The 18,865-nt window shown below is 41.1% G+C and overlaps 1 protein-coding gene across 2 annotated transcripts; it reads right to left on the bottom strand.

The window, feature by feature from the left end:
* Positions 1-584: 584 nt before the first annotated feature.
* Positions 585-17,240, bottom strand: NOM1 (nucleolar protein with MIF4G domain 1). 2 transcript variants are annotated; one of them, XM_064505748.1, is made up of 11 exons: positions 16,339-17,239; positions 15,338-15,462; positions 14,192-14,387; positions 12,019-12,342; positions 11,376-11,486; positions 10,325-10,492; positions 9,579-9,700; positions 5,445-5,577; positions 4,953-5,084; positions 3,691-3,800; positions 585-1,596 (listed from the first exon to the last, which is right to left on the bottom strand). In XM_064505748.1, exons 1-11 carry the CDS (start codon positions 17,188-17,190, stop codon positions 1,419-1,421), a joined length of 2,451 nt encoding a protein of 816 aa, XP_064361818.1. In that variant the 5' UTR covers positions 17,191-17,239; the 3' UTR covers positions 585-1,418. The 2 variants fall into 2 exon arrangements, with proteins under 2 accessions (XP_064361818.1, XP_064361819.1); XM_064505749.1 differs by lacking the exons at positions 585-1,596; positions 3,691-3,800 and having other exon boundaries at positions 4,951-5,084; positions 5,445-5,513; positions 16,339-17,240.
* Positions 17,241-18,865: the final 1,625 nt, after the last annotated feature.

Raw genomic sequence — 18,865 nt, 5'->3', positions numbered from 1 at the left:
TTCTTTTGTTAGTAATCTCTTCTAGGTTAGTGGTTACCTTGCATTTTGGAAGTGGGTCTCACTGAGGGCAGGACACGTCAATCCCTACAACTTGCCCTCGCCACAGGAAGAAAGGCCAGAGAAACAGCTCCCAGGCTGTTGGGGGAACACTTCCCTTCCTAAAATGCTACTTGTTCAACAGAGTAAGCAAAACTATTCCAAATTCATCTTTCTGACTCAAAGTCTCGACCAGCTCTTTTGCTGCAGAACCGAAATATTTCTGGTGGATGCCTCCTGGGAGCAAATTCTCCCAGGAGGGACAAATCCAAAGGAGCAGAATAGATCAGCTGGTATCAAATGCAACTGGGAGGCACCAGCAGTGACTGGACTCTTGAACAGAGAACAAGCCTGCTTACAGAAATAGGCCTAGCAGCTTTAGCGCAGACAGGTTATGTAGATGCACAACATACTGCAAACTGAAAACTATGTATTCTCCCTGCCATTTAAAGTCATTCCCTTCCTGACTAACCACTAGAATAAAGATAACTCAAACAGCAACCCCCCCCCCCCCCCCGGCAACAAAAGAAACGGACCACTCGATATTGTTTAAAAAAAAATGTACATTTTGTATAACACTTGAGTGGAAAGTGAAAGCAAGAGAAGATATTTTCTCATCAAAAGACTGATATTATTCTTTATGTCCAGTAAAATCTGATTATCACAAGCAGTAAGACTGATAACTCCAACTTTAAAGCTGAGAAAAGCAGGTTAAAATAGCATAAAGCTATGCTGTGATCTTTAAACCCAATATAATTGGGCAAAGTCAGATCTTCAGGTCTTTTTATTCTAACTTTGAATACAGCTGAAGATCTCCTCCTGACCCACAGTCATGCAAACAATTCTCAGAATTAGCTGATAGATTCAACACTTTTTTTTTTTTTAAAAAAAAGTTAATTTCTTCCAAAACTGACTCACCAGTAGCTATGCCATCTAGTGGCCTGTTTTTTCAAAGTACAATGATCAGTTATTAAAAGCTCTGGTTAAAAGTGTAGAATACCGACTGCTGTATGTTTAAAAAAACATTACTTTAAAAGAAATGGTTAGCATATCCAATGCTGAACACTACTGCTGACTGGGAGTACAGCTGAAGAGAAAATCAGCCTCTTCTCTGGATGTTAACACTCAACATGAAGTACAGGTACTGAAAAGGCACATTACAAAAAATACATTTTCCCCTTTCTTCAGAAAGGCCCTGTATCGCATTCAAACTTATAACTAGCATGTAGAGCAAATCAACTGTTTACATCAAAACTTTGGATCCTTTACAGCAATACCGTTCCCCTTGTTCTCAATCATTTGGGTCTGAAAGGCTAATGTAAAGCTTTGTATCTTCATGCAGATCTAGCTTTTCCCATAAGTGTTTTATTTGAAGAACAGAATTACAGTTTAAATCTGGATTCTTTTGATTGCAAAGCTTTGCTTGCCAGTTCAACTCTTTCTTTTAACAAGCTAGCTTCTTCACCACTTCTGTGGGCTTGTACATTTTTCAGTAAGAAGTGGGTAAGGAAAAGCTTCAAACCTTCCCGTAGCATTCCCAATTTGGGGTTCTCGGATATCCTGTAAAGATATAGACGAGAAATAGTATTAGTCTTCTATTGCCAAGTTAAATTTTTTAAATGGTTCTTCTTCAAATAGAGCTGTAGGGGGAAAAAAAAGCAAGCTATAAAAGGAGCTTTTCTGAAGAGGCTTTCAAATTAACAGTAAGTCTACATTGGTTTGGCAAACAGCCCAACACACTCAACAAGCAATTGGTCCTCAGCAATAAAATGGAATACTAGAGTATTTGAATTGCTTTATGCAAACAACTACATCACAGCCAAATCTGAGGCAAACACCCTGGTCAAACTTCCTTGTGTTTCAGCATAACGGTTGAAACGACATCACTTTTCTAACATGACACTGCAAGTCTAATATAACAAAATCACGGAATCGCAGAATAGTTTTGTCAGAGCAGACCTCTGCAGGCCACCTTGTCCTAACTCCTATCACAGCAGGGCTAGCGTCCAGGTGTGGTCAGGCTGCTTACAGCCTTACCCACTCCAGTCCCATGCATCTCCAAGGATGAAGATTCCCCAGCCTCTGGGTAACCCACTCCTTTGCACAACCACTCTATGAGCAGTTTTTTACTTCTGTCCAGTCAGCACTTCCCTGAGGCAATCTGTGATCACTGCCGTTTTTCCTTTCACTGCACACCTCTGAGCAGAGTCTGCTTCCGTTGTCTTTATAACCCTCCTCTAGGTAAGGTAAAGACTGCCCTCTCAGTCTTCACCTTCTCTTCTCCAGGCTAAAACCCCAAGTTCCTCAGCTGCACCTTGTACGTTATGTGCTCCAGCCCCCCAACCATTTCAGCTGTCCTCCTCTGGACTCTCTCCAGTTTGTCAGGCTCTCTCTCTAGCACTGGGAGAACCTGACCCCAGGCACAGTACTCAAGGTGCAGACCTGTAAGTGCCAAGCAGAGGGGAACGATACTTTTGCTAATGCAGCCCAGTAGACAATTGGCTTTCACCACTGCAAGTGGGTGCTGCTGCCTCGTGCTCAACTTCTTGTCCTCCAGATCCTTTTCTGCAGCCCTGTTCCCAGCTAGTCAGTCCCCAGGCTGGACTGCTGCAGGAGGTTACTCTGCCCCAGGTGCAGCACTTCGCATTCCTCTCTGCTCCACTTTACCATTCCTGTTGCCCCACACCTCCAGCTTGTCACAGCACAACTGAAGAGTAGCTGCATCCTCCAGCTTATCAGCTAGCCCCCCCCAGTTTATCTGTGATGACTAGTAAAAAGTTATTTTGGCTGAACTGTTTCCCGAGAGTAGAAACCACTGTTACAGCTTGCACACTAAGTGTTTATGCAGTGATAAAAGGTCAACCACCTGAAAAACAAACAACCCACCCAAACAACAACAAAAAAATCCTAACTTTCTTCCTGGATTGAGTTACAAATTAAGGCTGTTTCCACAACAAATAGAGTACATGTGAGAACACTGGGTTTCCTGTGACCTATATTCTTGCAAACTGTACTAGGGATGAGTCTAAAGCACCATAAAAAAAAAACTTCACAGAACTTGAGGATATTTATTGATATCTTTGTTGCTTGTAGTGGGTTAAAAAAAAAAAAAGAAAAAGAAAAGGAGGAGTAAGAGCTACATTTTAGCCTCTTCAGTAGAATTATTTCCTTTGATCACTTTGGAGAAAGATTTAAACAAAGGATACCTGTCCCATATACAGAAAGAAATATCTGAACAATATCTGAAAAAACCCTAATCTTTTCCTCATTAGAATTTCTTTATTTTCCTCCCTACACTAAAGAAATCTGTGAGCCACAAAGACTGCTGTGAGACTGAATCCCACTACACACAGATGGTAAAGCAATAAGGAAAGCAGGTAAATACAGAGCTCTATTCATGAGAATCCAATGACCAAAGTGATACATTGAGTATGTGAAAGCCTAAACTATTGTGTGTCAAATTTTACACAGTTGTATTTATACCAGATTCTATATTGACACATAAACTATATATTCCCCCCCACCCCTTACTTTAAGGAATGGACAGCTGGTATTTGGAGAAGGCATTGTGTACTTCCAAATAAAATAGGAAAACCTCTTACTGTTTAATCACTACTCACCAAGCATTCCCTGGAGATGTCTATGATCACTTACCTCCCAAAAATGTCACTAAGATCTTCAGCATCTGTTTTGATTAACAGCATGCTTAATACTTGTCGCAAGAAACGGACATTGGGTTTATCCAGTTCACTGAATTCAATTACCTAGTTAACAATAGAGAGAGAATTAGATTAACAAATTCGAGTATTTCAAACAACCAAACTCTCTTTAAAATAAACAGCTTTTAGCATATCGGCTGGCCTCCCATATATACTGCGTCTGAAGTTCAGCACAGAACAGTAAGGCAAGAACATTGCCCCCCAAAGCCAAACAATAAGGAAGCAGTGAAGTTTCTACAGAATAACCTGTCCACTAGTACCAGAATACTGGGATATGTTTTTCCAGCAAGACAAATACTTCAGAATTTTTGAGGACAACGTAGAATACTGCCTGCTTAATACATTTCAATGACTCTTTTGAAATAAATTTATGCACTCCTCATTCTGAAATCCAAGTGCTCAGTAGATTTCTGTCTGTTCTATAAAATCAACATTGGCTAAAGAGCATAGCATGAAATCCACTGATGAAGCTTGCTAATGTAGGGGGTCCTGGTTCCAAATCTGGACGCTGTAAAAAGCAAAAACCCACCACTCGTACAACTCTACATATAGAATGGTATAGGGTAGTCAAACCATTAAAACCCCTGTAGGTCTAGCAGGGCTTCATTAACATTGCCTTCAGCAATAGCCATGGTCAAACCCAAATCCCACCCACATCAGCACCAGCAGAACTGCTTGTAACTCTGTACCATCTTTTGTACTGCTCTGAGGCGCTTCACTGGTTTGGGAGCAACACCAAGCCCAAGCTGGGTCTCCGGGTTTGCCACTGCAGCAGAACCGTCCTCCCTGATCAGGGAACATGTGATAGTGTGACACAAAAGCCCCCCAGTTTTTGTGCAGGAGCCACCTGGGAACTAGCACAGAGAGTGGCAAGTCAGAGCTACTGAGGCCTTACTAGACTGAAGTTATCTCCAATATTTTTATAAAAGGATGCTTCTGTACCATATTCTCCAGGATCTCTATATGCTTGGGTCACTCCAGCTTCCCTTTTTCTGCAGATTACTGGGGAACATTATTGTGATCAATGGGAACATTAAAACGCTTGCTTATTAAGTTGGTAATTTTAGGACAGCTTTCATCTTAGCTTATGAGCATAAACAGCTAAATTACTAGCTAAGTAACAGAGAACATACATTTTCCACATAACTAGCAAATGCAAGGAGAGCACAGAAATATTTTGAGAAGAAACACACCAACCTTGAGAACTGAAAGTGGCAATGATTTTGTCCTTAACAGGTGAACTAACAGTGAAACCAAGTTGGAGATAGCAGTAGTTGACAGGTTTCCCAAGTCTCGGATTTTGTCCCAAATACTAAACTGAAATGTCATCTAGGTGGCAAGACAGGAAACACTATAAATCAAGCAACTATTTAAACAAGCCATAACACAACAAAATCTTGTTGCCTTCTATTCTTTATGAAGGCCCCCTTGATTAAGAGATGTTCAATAAGACTATTCAATTCTTTTAAAATGTGTAAAACAGCAAGAAGCAAACCTGTTGCAGAAGTTACTCTGTTTCCTACTTAGATCTGACCATGAGCGTGCCTTACTGAATGCATAGGTATACCAGCATAATTTTTGTCAGGATCAAGATCTTAATAGGTATTTATCTACTCTCAGGTATTTAATGACTGTCTTTCTAACCACAATAATGACACCACAACAAAGCATAAACAGATCTTTCTTCACCTGGAATCGTCTTTCATATCCACAAAACTTGCTAGCCAAAAACGCATAGAAGGGGTTATATGTCTTCTCCTGTAAGCAACAGTAAAGGATAACATGAACAATTTCTCTCTCCTGCTGATCTTTCAGTCCAAGTCTAGAATTTAGTAAGAGAATAAAAATAGTTTAGTAAGGAAAAACAACTGCCACAAAGCAAGAGCTACAGTCAACATATCAGCATAATATAAGAGGAAAAAAAAAAAAGTCACACTTAATTCTACTTGTCACAAAGCCCTTCAAACACCAAATGGAAACAAACCGCCAGGACTGCCAGCTAACCCGACACCCCTGTGTGGCAATGCTACAGTAGTACCACTGCTGAAGGACTGGCTGCAAAAACAGGACTGCAAGGTCAGGAGTGGAATGACACAAATATAATCAGCCCCTGGGGAGGGAAACGTAGCCCACTCCATGTTTGTGCCTCTCCACAAATGGAAACAGAGGAGTGGGCCCTGCTTTCATGGAGTCAGTCCATACTTGAAAGTCCCCAGCCTTTGAATGATGCAGTAGTATTGCAGCAAGCACTGCAACATGGTAAAGCAATATAGAGGGTAAACAGTGAGGTAAAAACTGTAGGATGCTATTTTGGTTAGCTCACACTTGTACCTGTGGTCACAAGAAAGAAAAACAGCCTTTGGATCAATATAAGCCCGTTAGCAGAACAGGCTTTTCACTTCTCTGGTACTTACTAGTGATTAAAAAAATGTTAAGGCATTTTTCTTATTTAATTGGTGATATTATTCTTTTCATCGCTAGGACAATTCAAGTCTATGTTAGATAATACTTAAAATTCATCATTGTTTGATAGTAGCCTAAGATGCAGTCAGTGATTTCAAGCCACCTTAGAAAAAATTCCTGAAGAAAACAATCAGTATCAATGAGTACCTCTGCTGGCGGTCTCAGCATAAAGGCCAAGGACTCCATAGCCTTCACACTTAAACAGCTGACTGGTCTGAAAGAGGGCTGAGACATTTTGGCAAGAAACAGTAACTAATTCACAATGCATCTGTTCTGTGAATAGTATGATTCAGTTTTCAGGGCTGTCAAATGCTTGGCAGCATTAAAACCAATTAAAATGAAAAATGCTTAATATTATAATCTGAAAAATGTCAAACAAAATTATTTTCATTGCTTCAAGCTCAAGTTTCTTCTGGCATTAGTAAATTCAAATGTATTTTCTAAGTAAATTAGACCCCACTGGAACTTGATCTACAGATTGCAGAGTACGGATTGTCAAGGCTTGTGTCTAATCTCTGTCAGTTGTGTACCCCTCCAGATATCTGTCATTGCATTTGATCATAGATAAATACCAGATTTACAGAGAAAATATTGTCATTCAGAAAAAAAAAAAAATCCAGAATGTAAGGTTTTACAATATGAAAATCTGGGAAAATTTCTAGGTTGATTGCTAATGAGCAGCAACAACTTCAAGTTTTGTTCTCCAAAAAAAAAAAGAAAAAAAAAAGAAAAAAAAAAGAAAAAAAAAAGAAAAAAAAAGGAAAAAAAAAGGAAAAAAAAAGAAAAAAAAAGAAAAAAAAAGAAAAAAAAAGAAAAAAAAAGAAAAAAAAAAGAAAAAAAAAAGAAAAGAAAAAAAAAGAAAAAAAAAGAAAAAAAAAAGCTTCACTCTAAATGCCAGGCCATTACTGTCATTTTCTTGCTCTCCCATCAGTCAAGTTCTACCTGATTTTGTTACAGGGCAACTGAAGCTTTTGGGGAAGAACATCCCCCCCCAACCTTCCCCCCCCCAGTTCTCAGCCATCTGATATGCATTTAATAGATGACTTGTGAAATTACAGTTCAGCCACTAATTTGGTACATTCTCCTTTTCCTTGTTCATCATCACTTCCACCACAACTTATTTATTTTGGAAATATTCACATTGCCAGATGGCTGTAACCTAGTAAACCAGCATTTTGATATTCAATTTTGTTCTTACCTTCAGTTCACAGACCTAGTAGTGCTTTCTCTTTTCAAATGTGACATTCCTAAACATCAAGAATTGAAGAGTTGGGATTGTCTTTCAATGCTTAGCTCCATCATAAAGCTGTAAAGATTTGCTAAGCCCAATAATCTTGGAGAAAGAAGCTGCAGCCATCTCTTCCATTAAATCATTTGCAAGATGCAACATGACCACAGACTTGTATGTCTTGACCACTTAAAAAATTTTCCCCCAAGTATGGAACAACACCTCTAAAGTAGGTTAGTTATCACCAGTGAAAGCCTGAAATAATCATTTTAGACCAAAAATACCAACATTCCAAGACACCTTTAAAGTCAATTCAAGTGATTTTAGTAGACACAATCACACACTCACAATCCTGAGTCTACACATGCACCAGGATATCCATGACTTCTACAACTGTTCCAATTCTTTGTGAAATGTTAACTTTCTCAATTTCTGAAACTCTATGAAAAAGCTTAAAAAAATTCCTCTCCACCAAACCTAAGAAGTTATTCATTCCCCCTCCTATACGGATCTGTGGTTTGTTAAGGAGGCACAGACTTTCAGCTGCTTAAGCAAATCAAGTCTCACTCGCTCCTCTGTGTCTCCAGACATACTCCCAACCCTCCCGTCACACTGGCACTTCTGCAATCAGAGGTTGAGCCACTTCAGGGAGATGCTCTGGCTACAAACCGATCACCTTCATTTGCTGGGAGGAGGAGAAAGACAGGCAGAACTATAGCTGCCTGGATTTAGAATGGTTTGAATTGCCATTGAACCACACCTCAACTCTGTCAGAGACCTAGCAGCACAAGAATGAACAAGCACGGTTAAAATATATGTACTTCTCATGCACTTCAAGAGGCTGACACCAAACATATGAATATAAATTCCCACACACTTTGGAAAGCATGTTCACATCAAATTTTCAATTCCTTAACTGACACTTCTGTGTACTTTCCATTATTCTCTGCCAGATGCAGGATGATTTGAGAATTCCTCTCTCTGCATTTGCTGTATAAAAACCACTTTCAACACACAGCAGGTAATCTGCAGACACAGTTCTTCTGCCAAGTTTGTGTGTATACAGATTTGTATACTGGTTTAAATAGCAAGGATGAGAGTCAAGGATCAATCTGCAAATTGAACTACCAGGCCTTGGCAAGAACTGCAGCAGCAGCTAATTTCTTTTTATTGAACAGGCCATATTAAGATATTGGAATGACTCCATCAGTCTTAAATCCAAGCTGTGTTTTGCAGAAGTGGCATTTAATCAAATATTAGTTGACTTTATTACAAAGTCTGTTTTGGTTCGGTTAGCAAATTAAATAATTGGATGCCATCCTGATAGGACAACTCCCTTGAATTACAAAGCTGGAACAGAAGAGTCCAGACCTGATCTCTCCCCTCCCAGTTACTAGGAACTTACAATTAGTATTCTGACAAACACACAGAATAGCTTAGTTTGAAGCTCTTTCCTGACCACGTCATCTTCTAAAGAGCTGTTTGTCAAATGGTAGGGGAACCAGTCTCAACATGAGACATGACCCTGGAGCAAATCCAAAGCTAATAAATTCTGCAGGATGGAAGTGGAGGTGCTAAAACATTACCAGGTCATGCAAGTATGGACAGAGGTCTACAAAATGGCCTAACATGGCAGCAAGAAGGGGCAAGTAGCAAAGAAAGAGGCAGCAGTAAAGAAATCCAGCCACAAAACCAAGAGATGTTCAAAAGGGGCTTAGGGACTCTCTCTATGAAGAGCTAAGCCTGCAATAAACTTTCATATGCTGGACTGGGATCCCCATCTCCACTGCAAAAACATACAGGCTCAATAAGTCGGAAGATGCTGCAAGTCACAGGTCTAAATGTAAGCAACAATAATGAGGGCTACTCCTTCCCTCTGACCTCCAGTCACCTCTTCTTGCTCCCTAGGCAGTCCTTACTCACATCAGGATTTTGATCCCCCTCCCTTAACTCTTTTACTCCATCCTCATGTGAATACCAAGCTATGCACTCCTTTGACTGCATTAGCAGTTAAATGCTCTTAAGCGCAGCTGCAAAAATTCTGCTCTGCTCCAGACCAACAATATTTTGTTTTTCCAACCCAAGGAACACTTTTTAGCCCTGGACCTTCCTCTGTCCTATTTTGCACTCACTTCAGAAGCTTTTCAAAGGCATCCAGGAAGTCTTCACTTGTCATCAAGACACAAAAAATACCTCTTCTGATATCAGTGTTCATCCTCTGCTTACGAGCAAGCTCCATTATCTTTGAACTCACCTGAAAAAAAGTGTATTTTTAATGCTATTTTATTTACACTTGCTTTAAGAAAGCAATTTCAGTGCAACCTCTAATACAACCATTGATGAAGATCTCCAGGAAACTGAAGCACCAGCCCAAAAGTCCTGAGCTTCCATCCAGCAGAGAAATACAAATCATCAGGGGCTTGCTTTCAAATAGGGAAATATAGTTTAATTGTGCCAATTATTTTTAAGAAGTGCTTCTCTAAAGGTAAGTGATCATGGCCATCTTACCACACTACTTTTAGTATCTGCTTAGATATATGCCACTCACTGACAGACAACACTACCTTGTAAGATTTCATGCTATCAATCCACTGTAAATCAAGTCTCTTCTTTCACTTCATGTAAGAAGTTACTTTTACAATTCTACAGGATTAGAACCAAACTATATCATAATATTTGTATTAACAGCTCTCAGGAAGGACATGCGCACAGTTTTTTAAATCATAAGAGCAGGTTTTACAATCTAAAGGCTTAATCTTACAAGAGCCCATTAAGTTTGTTTTGGTGGGCTCTGAAATGAGCTCATCCACCTGTATCAAGAATATTCAAAATACTATCGACAACACTGAGACTTATAACTAGTATTGCTTGGATTTACCTTTCCTATATGCAATTTTTGCTGAGTCTTGCTGTTTGTACCAACTATCATTGGTGCTCCACTCCAGGATGAGCCTACAATCCACCAACGACCAACCTTATCGGCATTGAGAAGAGATTCTAGGGAGACACGGAGCTGAGTTTCTTTTCCAGAACCGCTGCTGTGAACCTTGAACAACAAAATCAAAAACCCAGAGGCTTTTAGTTAGTTAGTTTAGTTAGAAGCACCTTTTCAAAAGCAAGTATTTCAAGATAACAGCATGACTTAATAATCTTCATAAAGGTCTTCACGTGTTGCAACCTCTTCTTTTAGGTAGCAACCTGAAAAGAATGTACAAGTTTTCCACATAACCTAATTCCTCAAATGCAAAAATTTACTTAAATCTATGTTTAGAAAAATCTGAAATTTAAAATGTTCATCAGTTAAAAAGTAGCCATCTTCCAATCCTAAAATTGGATTAGAATTCAAATTTTATGTTAACATTGAAGATTAATTGATTTTCCTAGTAAAGAGCTTTTGATCAAATAAAATAACACAATAAAACTGTGATAAGTTTTGTAGTATCAGCAAGACAGCCTAGGATTTGTTTAAAAAAAACAAAAAAAACAAAAAACCAAACACCCTACAGACGTAGGTTCTTAGCTCATTTTTGCCTGGCCTATTATTGCCAACCTGCACATCCTGTACTTATACCAAGTTTCAGAAAACTAAAATTCTCTAGATGTGGTTGATAAGTAGTGCAATTTTCAGGCTGGAAATACATGAAGTCTAGAATCAGATTCAAGTCTAGTGAAAGAGAATTAGTTCTCAATCCAACAGGACAGACAGTTACTTTCATGCATTTTACATTGGGTTGTTTTAGACATCTAAAAAAAACCCAACCAACTGCAACAATCTAAAGAGTGATTTTTTTTTTCTAAAGGAATTTTAGACTGTTAAATGAATTCCACTGTGATATTCATAGCTCATCAAGTCTCCATATACTACTTTTGTTACTTCTGAACATATGGTGTAAGAACAGCTGTACTACACATGCCAAGAAAGATCTTACCAGTGTCCTTTGCAATTTGCGGAGTTTTTCAACTGGTTCAGGATCATAACCAGGAATCTTACGCATGTCGTTATTCCTCAGTGCCAACATAGTCTCTAGCATAAAGCGAATCTATTGGGAAAAGAAATGCTGCTGTGGACTATATGCTGAAGAAGTTTGCTTAATAAAGTAGAAAGTGTACTTTGAAATTACTATTTTGCGAGAATAAGCAGCTTAGCCGGCAATGCATATTGTATTTGTGTTCAAGTGATCTAAATCTCAGAAAATAAAGTTTACTTTAACTCCCATTATCTTTGTTTGTGTTCAACCTTCAGTTCAAGGCTTAATCTGCTAAATAAATAAATGAGTAGCCTCAGACATCATTTTTAAGGTGTACAAAGTATCATGAAACAGAAGTTCTGTTCATTGTATAATACCCACAACAATTCCAGTCACACCCACTACAAGCATGTGTCTGTGTCCTAAGAAATAAGGGAGGAAAAACTCAAAAGAACAAAGTAACCAAACACAGTAACTGGATACTAACGGTGACTTAGAATATAACTAGAGTTAGAGCATGAAAATTGTTGGTAAATTAACACATTTAACCAAGCACTTACTAAAGTCTACTCAGAACAGAAAAATCTTTAACACAAACACATACCCTAGTCTGATCCTGAAGTTTCTTCTCCACTGTGTTTGCTTTGCTCTGTGCTTCACTGATCAGTTCCTTCAAAGCCAACGGATCATCTTTTCTTAAAGAAAAGCCCACATTTTTCAGAAGAAACAAAATCAATTCAATATCCTTTTCTGTGAAGGAGCTAACAAGCCTCTTCAGAATATCAAAGATCAGGAGGGAATGAACTACGTGGAAGTTATACAGATGGGCAATCAAAGCAAACAGATTTTCACATTCTTTCCCTTCAGCATCACTTTTATAGAGTTCATCAAATTTCTTCACCACAGCTTCCAAAAAGTGAGCACCAACCTATTGATAGTTCCATTAAAAGGGAGAAAAAAAACCAAAAAACATGCAGTTAAACATTAGAAGATTTTTAAAACATCTGAAAAACACTAATTTTGGAGACCATATCAATGTTAATTTTAAAGAAATACTGTTGTTCCTCTTAACCAATATGGATGCTATGTATTTAAATATACAAGTAGTATCTAAGCTGCAAGTGTGATGTTTTCCAAAAGTATATATTATACCTCATACATGCCATTCAGTTACCTTTTAAAATCTGTGCAAGAAAAGTAAATGTTATGAAATCAAGGCACACATCTATCAGAATGTACTTGTATACACAATTTTCACTGACACACACTAGCATCTTTCCAGCGGTCAGGTCAGCATAGTGTTACTGCTAATCGTTCATTCATTAAAAGCTGCATGTCCAAAATCAAATGCATCAGAGTTTAGCATTCCAGAATAAAATATTTAACAAGGAAAAAAAAAATATATCAATGAAGTGTAAAACAACCCCCAACATACCAAGTTTTCCCAGTTGCTGAGCATGATTTAGGCTGATTTTACAGTGCGGATAATTTTGGAATCTCCATCTTTGTATTTATGAAGAGAAAATTGATGCTAAAGATTAAAATAAAAAGCATACCAAAACAGACGTAGATAGATAATCAGCCTGCAACTGCTAAGGTACAAACAAGAAAAAAAAAACCAACCAACCATTATTGTTGTGCTAACCTTTACTGACTGATCTCATGTAAACCTGAAAAGTCCTCATAGTACCACTGACTTGTATTACAAGTCTTGAATAGTTTAGGTTTAAGCTTTATCCAACAGTCATACTGCACAATCATAAAAACAGAGCTATTGGAACCCCAACTTCTGCATTGCCTGAACTAATTTTAAATGCAGCTGTGTTACATTATCACAGTTTTGTGCAGTTCATACTCTAGGTTTATTTTACTGAAAAAAATAATGGGGCTTTCTAATGTATTCAAACAGCACAGGCCTGAAAACTGTATAACAGTCACTGGTATAGAAGACAGTCTGGATATCAGCTATCTATTATTAGGTATTTTTAAGCTTCAACTTAAGGTTAGTTCTAAAGTTAAGCAGAACAAGAATACAACTTGATGGGAACACGATGCTGAAACACCTCAATCTCTTGAGAGGTTTCATTGAAATTAGCCAAAATCTTGCCTTTGACACTATTAGCTTCGCCTTCTTATTAGTCAGCAAAATGCCTCAATCATTTGTCAGGCTTGAAAGTATAAAAAACTCCCCCAGGTTTGCCATACTTCTTGAAGTTTTTGATGTTCTGGAGTCATTTTTAGATATAGTTAACTTCAGTAACAATATACATGATTGGGCTTTAAAGAATCTCTACTGATGTAAAGCGATTTCTGTAACTACAAAGCTTTCCATATTTGGATACACATAATTCAAGAATGATGTCCTCATATATGCAAGAGAGCAGCAATGGATTAGTGTAATTAAAGATGAGAGAACTTGAAGCTTAAAGAAATTCAACACTATAAATGGATGCAGAAAGAAGTATTTATGATTTTAGTGACATAAGTGATGCTTTTGTAACAATGAACAAGCAGTGATTCATGGAGAAAATAAATCTGTTGGAAAAAAAAAAGTGTGTGGGGGAACAAGTCTGTTACTTTAACTTGTGAATGCCTGGCTAACAAGCTACAAATACAGCTACAATTGTCTTTTAATTTCTGCTTACCTGTCACTATGTAGTATCACTGACTAGGTAACAGGTAAGCAGAAATTAAAAAGACAATCTGAACAAAATAGCAAGGAAAATACTGCACAATATGTATTTTAAAACGAAGTTAGCCCCAACCACAAGAATTACCTCAATTCCTACTGTATGATGAAGAATGCTGACCAAAAGGACATGCTCCATCATCAATCTTGCAGGCATTGCGACTGCAGTAACACAAGCATTCATAAGAATATCTGTTAGAGTTTCATTCATGTCCTTTCTACTATTGGCCATGTAGAGCTCTTCCAGCTGTCCACTGATGGAAGACAAATTTGGTTCACTCAACCTAGTCAGAAACAAAATCTAAAGTTTACTATTTTTCTCTCCATACAGTTCCACAGTTTTCATTCAACCCATTTTTCTTAAGCTCCACTATTTTCTCTAAAAAGAAGAGTGAAAAGATGACTTTTTGCATTCTTCCTTGTCACTAACCTGAAAACTGCAGCAAATATTTAATTGTTCTCTTTAGAAAATATTTACATGTGAAAACGTAGTAACTGTAGTATTTGCAAAGCACTGTCAATGGGCTTACCGTCAAACTGAGCAGCCTTATGAAAACTGATTCTATTCTAGCATTTCTAACTTCGGTACATCATGTTCTTTACAGAAACTAAGTATGAAAATCCTTCATGCTTTTCTAACAGATCAGGTATAGGTATGGCAAATTCTAAGCGACTGAACAAACTGCATACTATACATAGTGTTCCTTTTACAGCTGCTTAACTTATAAAAATCTATCGGCCTTTTCTTTGCTCTGTGTTATATTTTAGGCATACCTTAAAACTCAAACACATTGAAGTGTAATTACTTTTTCTGTTCTTCAGTTGTTTAAACTATATAGCGTAGCTCCTCCTCAGATGCAGAGCTGGAAAATTTTAATCCTATTTAATTAAAAAAAAATCATGGTTTTGTTGGTACATAGTAGGGATCTGACAGGGATCTAACATTTAATGGGCACATTCCTACTGACATGTAGAGAATTATACGTAGCACTCACAGGCAACAGGTGTGTGGAATTCAGCCCAATCTTCAATTTTTGACATTTGCAACTTCTCTAACTACCAACTTTGAAGAATTTCTACCAACAAAGATAATTATTATTAAGGATGACAGACATGACTGCCAACTTAAAATCAGTTAGCACAGAGAAAAGTCACATCCATGGCACTTTTTTTTGAATGATGAGCACTGCCACATAGAACTAGAAAGATTAATGACTTGTCCTTACTGCACTACCTGTTAATGAGACCGTTCACCATTTTCTTCAGCCTTCCCAATTCTTCTCTTTTTTTGTCATCTAGTGCCTCCTGAGCTTTTCTCACTTGCGGGGGGACATACTTCGTAGCACTGTGACTAAGACTCTTACCAAGAAAACAAACAAACAAAAAGATAGCAGATGAGAATAGCATTTGAAGTATTTGAACATAGGCACACATTTCTATTTAACATACCAAACTTTCAGGTAAGCGTGCATTCTGCCAGCCAGTAACTAATGCCAATGGAACAAGTTCATACAGAAAAAGCATGCAACAAGTTATCACTTATGATCAGCTTGACGGCAGCAAAATCTTTTTCCCTTTACATGAATATTTAAGTTATTTTTCTTAAAGCTGACATCTTAGCTCTTCATGTCACCCAGCCAGACAACAGATGCCTCCAGAAATGAAAGCTTCAGCTGCAGCTGGACCAAGATTTTACCCATGCGGGCTAAGTCGTCTGGTTAGCTCCCTCCCTTCGACACACCACTATGAAACGTAACACATGCCGAACCTCTAGGGACACCCGGAAGAAGTAACACTTCAGTTTGCAGCTGATGCTCATTTCAATATAAGCTCTTTACGATCTTAGGAGAAGCGGTTAATCCTGCTGCATCCCTGTTCTTAAGTTCTAAGTTTGGGAGAGTGCTGCTTTCCTTTCTTCTTCTGTTATTCACTGATCTTGTACATACAAACAAGGGCACAGACCTCCCGCTTTCAGGAACGATCTGCTACTACACTGACAGGAGAAAACTCAACCCTCAGCACGTCATACTTGTCGCTGGGACCTGGAAACCCTCAGCAGCGGCGGCTGCCGGACCCAGCGCCGCTTTCACCCACGACGCCACCCTGCAGGGCCGTGACTAGGCCGTGGTGGCCGCACGCACCGCTCTCACACAGACGTGAAGCGGGACCCGCTTTACGCTCAGGCCGCGAGGTGCAGCCTGCATGGTGGGGCCGGGCTCGACGTCAAGCCCATACCTGCTCCCGCTCCAGAGTCGGGGATGAGCTCCCGCTGCCCTCGCTCTCCCAGCGGCCTCCCACCTCAGCTCCCTCGGACGCGTCAGAGGCGCCCTCCATCTCCTCCTCGTCTTCCAGCCCCTCATCTTCCTCCCCTGGTTCTTCATCCTCATCCTCGAGCGCCTCGTCTTCCTCCTCCGGCCGCTTGCCGCCCTCCTCTGGCCCCTCGCCTTCCTCCTCACCGCCCTCCTCGTCGCTGCTCGCGTACAGCCCGGCCAGGGTGGCCTGGGAGCCCAGGGCGCCCAGCACGTAGCCCAGCCCGTCCCGCACGAAGCTCTGCGGCAGTTCGGCGGCCGCGGCCCCCGCCGCCTTCCCGCGGCGCTTGCCCAGCCCCAGGCGCCGCTCCAGCCGCCGGATCTCCTTCTCCTCCGCCGCGTTGGCCTCCAGCAGCGCCCGCTTTCGCGCCGAGGCGGCGGCCGCCGCGCAGGGTGCCGGGGCCGGCGGCCGCGCCGCCTTCTGCTGCCGCCGCGGCGGTTGCTGCTGCTGCGCGGCAGCGAGGGCCGAGGCCGGGGCCGGAGCCGCGGGGTGGGGGGCCGGAGCCGGGCTGGCCGGGGCGGCGGGGGCCTCCCCCGGCTCCTCGCGGCGGAGGAGGCCGCGGCGGCGGCTCCGCTTGAGCCGGCGCTTCTCTTTCCTCACGTCCCGGCGGCTCCGCCGGCTCTGCTTCCCCGACCCTTGCGGCGGCAGCTGGTCTCCGGCTGCCTGCACGAACTCCTGCACGGCCAGCCGCAGCCGGGCCAGCTTCCCGCCGCCGCCGCGGGCCCGGCCCGCTCGCTTCATCCCCCCCTCAGGCACGCCGCGCCTGGGCGCCGCCATCTTGGGGAAGGGCTGACCCTCCACTTCCGCCGCGCGGCCGCCATTTCGGGCAGCAGCGGCCCCTGCCGGGGCGAGGCGCGGCGGACTTGGGGAGGGGGGCACTGGGCCGCTGTCCTTCACCTCCTCCCCGCCGTCCCCAGGCCCCCATTTTAAGCCCTTTCCCATCACTGCCGAGCTCAGGGGTGTCTTCTGAGCAGGCAGAAGACAACGTGCAGGCGCGTCACCGCCCGGAGCTGCTAACGCCCCTGCGGCGTGCCCACGGACGGGCGGCGCTGGGCCGCGGCGGGCTGGCAGCTGCGGGGCCAGCGGTGCCGCCACAGGCACCGTAGCCGCCCGCTCAGAGCGGTCACTGTGCGCAGCCGCTCGTCTGTGGGATCACGGGGAATTAACTGTCCCGGGCCGCTTTGCTGCTGTCAGCAGGAAAACCAGTTGGCAACTTGGTCTTATTTATAGTGTCCTTTCCCCCTCCCCCCCGTGCACTCGAGGCTTATGCAGTTGGCCTGGAGTACGTGTGAGGGCCCGGGTCTGCGTTTGTGTCCTTTCCGCCAACCAACTTTGAAATCTACTGTCCAGTTTCAGTCAGGTTTGACAGATGCCTGGAGTTGCTCAAAGCGCTGAATTTCCCCAAGTTTCCTGAAAACAGCCGGCTGGGTAGAGGAGAGTGCTCCTCTAGAGCTTAGACCTTAGCAGACACCGGCACATCCACACATGTTGAAGCCCTTGTGCGTGACCCAGTTTCAGAAAGAGGGTCTGCACTGAATCTCCTGTGCTGCCCCGATCCACAGGAGGCTTCATTAGTTCGTCGTGGGCTTCCTGACCCCTTTTGAACAGTGAAGTACTGCATAGGAGTTGTTGTAGCTGAAAATTGTGTATCGCATTATTGTTTAGAAGATTGTTTTTGTTCTTTCTATGCATCTTTCCCTGCTCTCTCATTACATCATATGTCCTAGATGCCCTTTGCTTCAGAAATCCAGCTTTCTCAAGGCTGATGCATAATGAATCTTTCACCCTCAGTGACACAGTATGTTTCACTGATTTGTCTAGGCATTCCTTTTGCTACAATTTAAACTATATATTATGCTGTAATTTATTGCTGGGCTGCTCTTTATTCATGCACAGACAGCTCAGCCATTTTGCATCCTATTTATAGATTTATTGATAACACTATTCCAGCAGCATGCTGGAATGCTAGATAAACACAGCTGAATATAAAATGAGTAACTATTAGATGCTTTTAAAACTCTAAGATTTGCATCCTCCTTCTGTCTCGTCGTGTAATTTGTCATTCACAGCAACACTTCCAATAATAGGAAATTTCATCCCTCTTCAAAGAAAGAAAACTTTAATATTTGCCTTCCTCAATACTTCACATTTTATAAGAAAATATGGGAAGTGTGTATTTTGCGGAACTATATAATCACAAATTTGGATGAAAATGGCCATGTTACTTTTGGGAAGAAAAATATAATAGAATTATCATCACCTGTTATGAAGTAAAAATACTTTCTAAGAACTAGAGCAAAGCAATTTTTCAGACAAAATATAATCATCAGGAAAATCTAATACTGAAAGAATTATCAATCTGCCTAATAGACTAATTCATCACTCAAGTCTAGTGATGCCATATTTAAATTAATAAATCACTACAAATATTTTAGAAATGCCTGAATTATGT

Source organism: Dromaius novaehollandiae, chromosome 2, assembly GCF_036370855.1.
Source record: "Dromaius novaehollandiae isolate bDroNov1 chromosome 2, bDroNov1.hap1, whole genome shotgun sequence".
Classification (NCBI taxonomy): Eukaryota; Metazoa; Chordata; class Aves; order Casuariiformes; family Dromaiidae; genus Dromaius; species Dromaius novaehollandiae.
The sequence above is the reverse complement of the archived record's forward strand: the minus strand, read 5'-3'. Positions and strand labels throughout refer to the sequence as shown.

Coding starts and splice junctions, on each gene's coding strand:
- NOM1 (XM_064505748.1), bottom strand. CDS start 17,190: ATGGCGGCGCCCAGGCGCGGCGTGCCTGAGGGGGGGATGAAGCGAGCG. Junction 15,463..16,338: donor CGACTCTGGAGCGGGAGCAG/GTATGGGCTTGA, acceptor TTTCTTGGTAAG/AGTCTTAGTCACAGTGCTAC. Junction 9,701..10,324: donor AAAAATTGCATATAGGAAAG/GTAAATCCAAGC, acceptor ACTTTTTTTCAG/GTGAGTTCAAAGATAATGGA.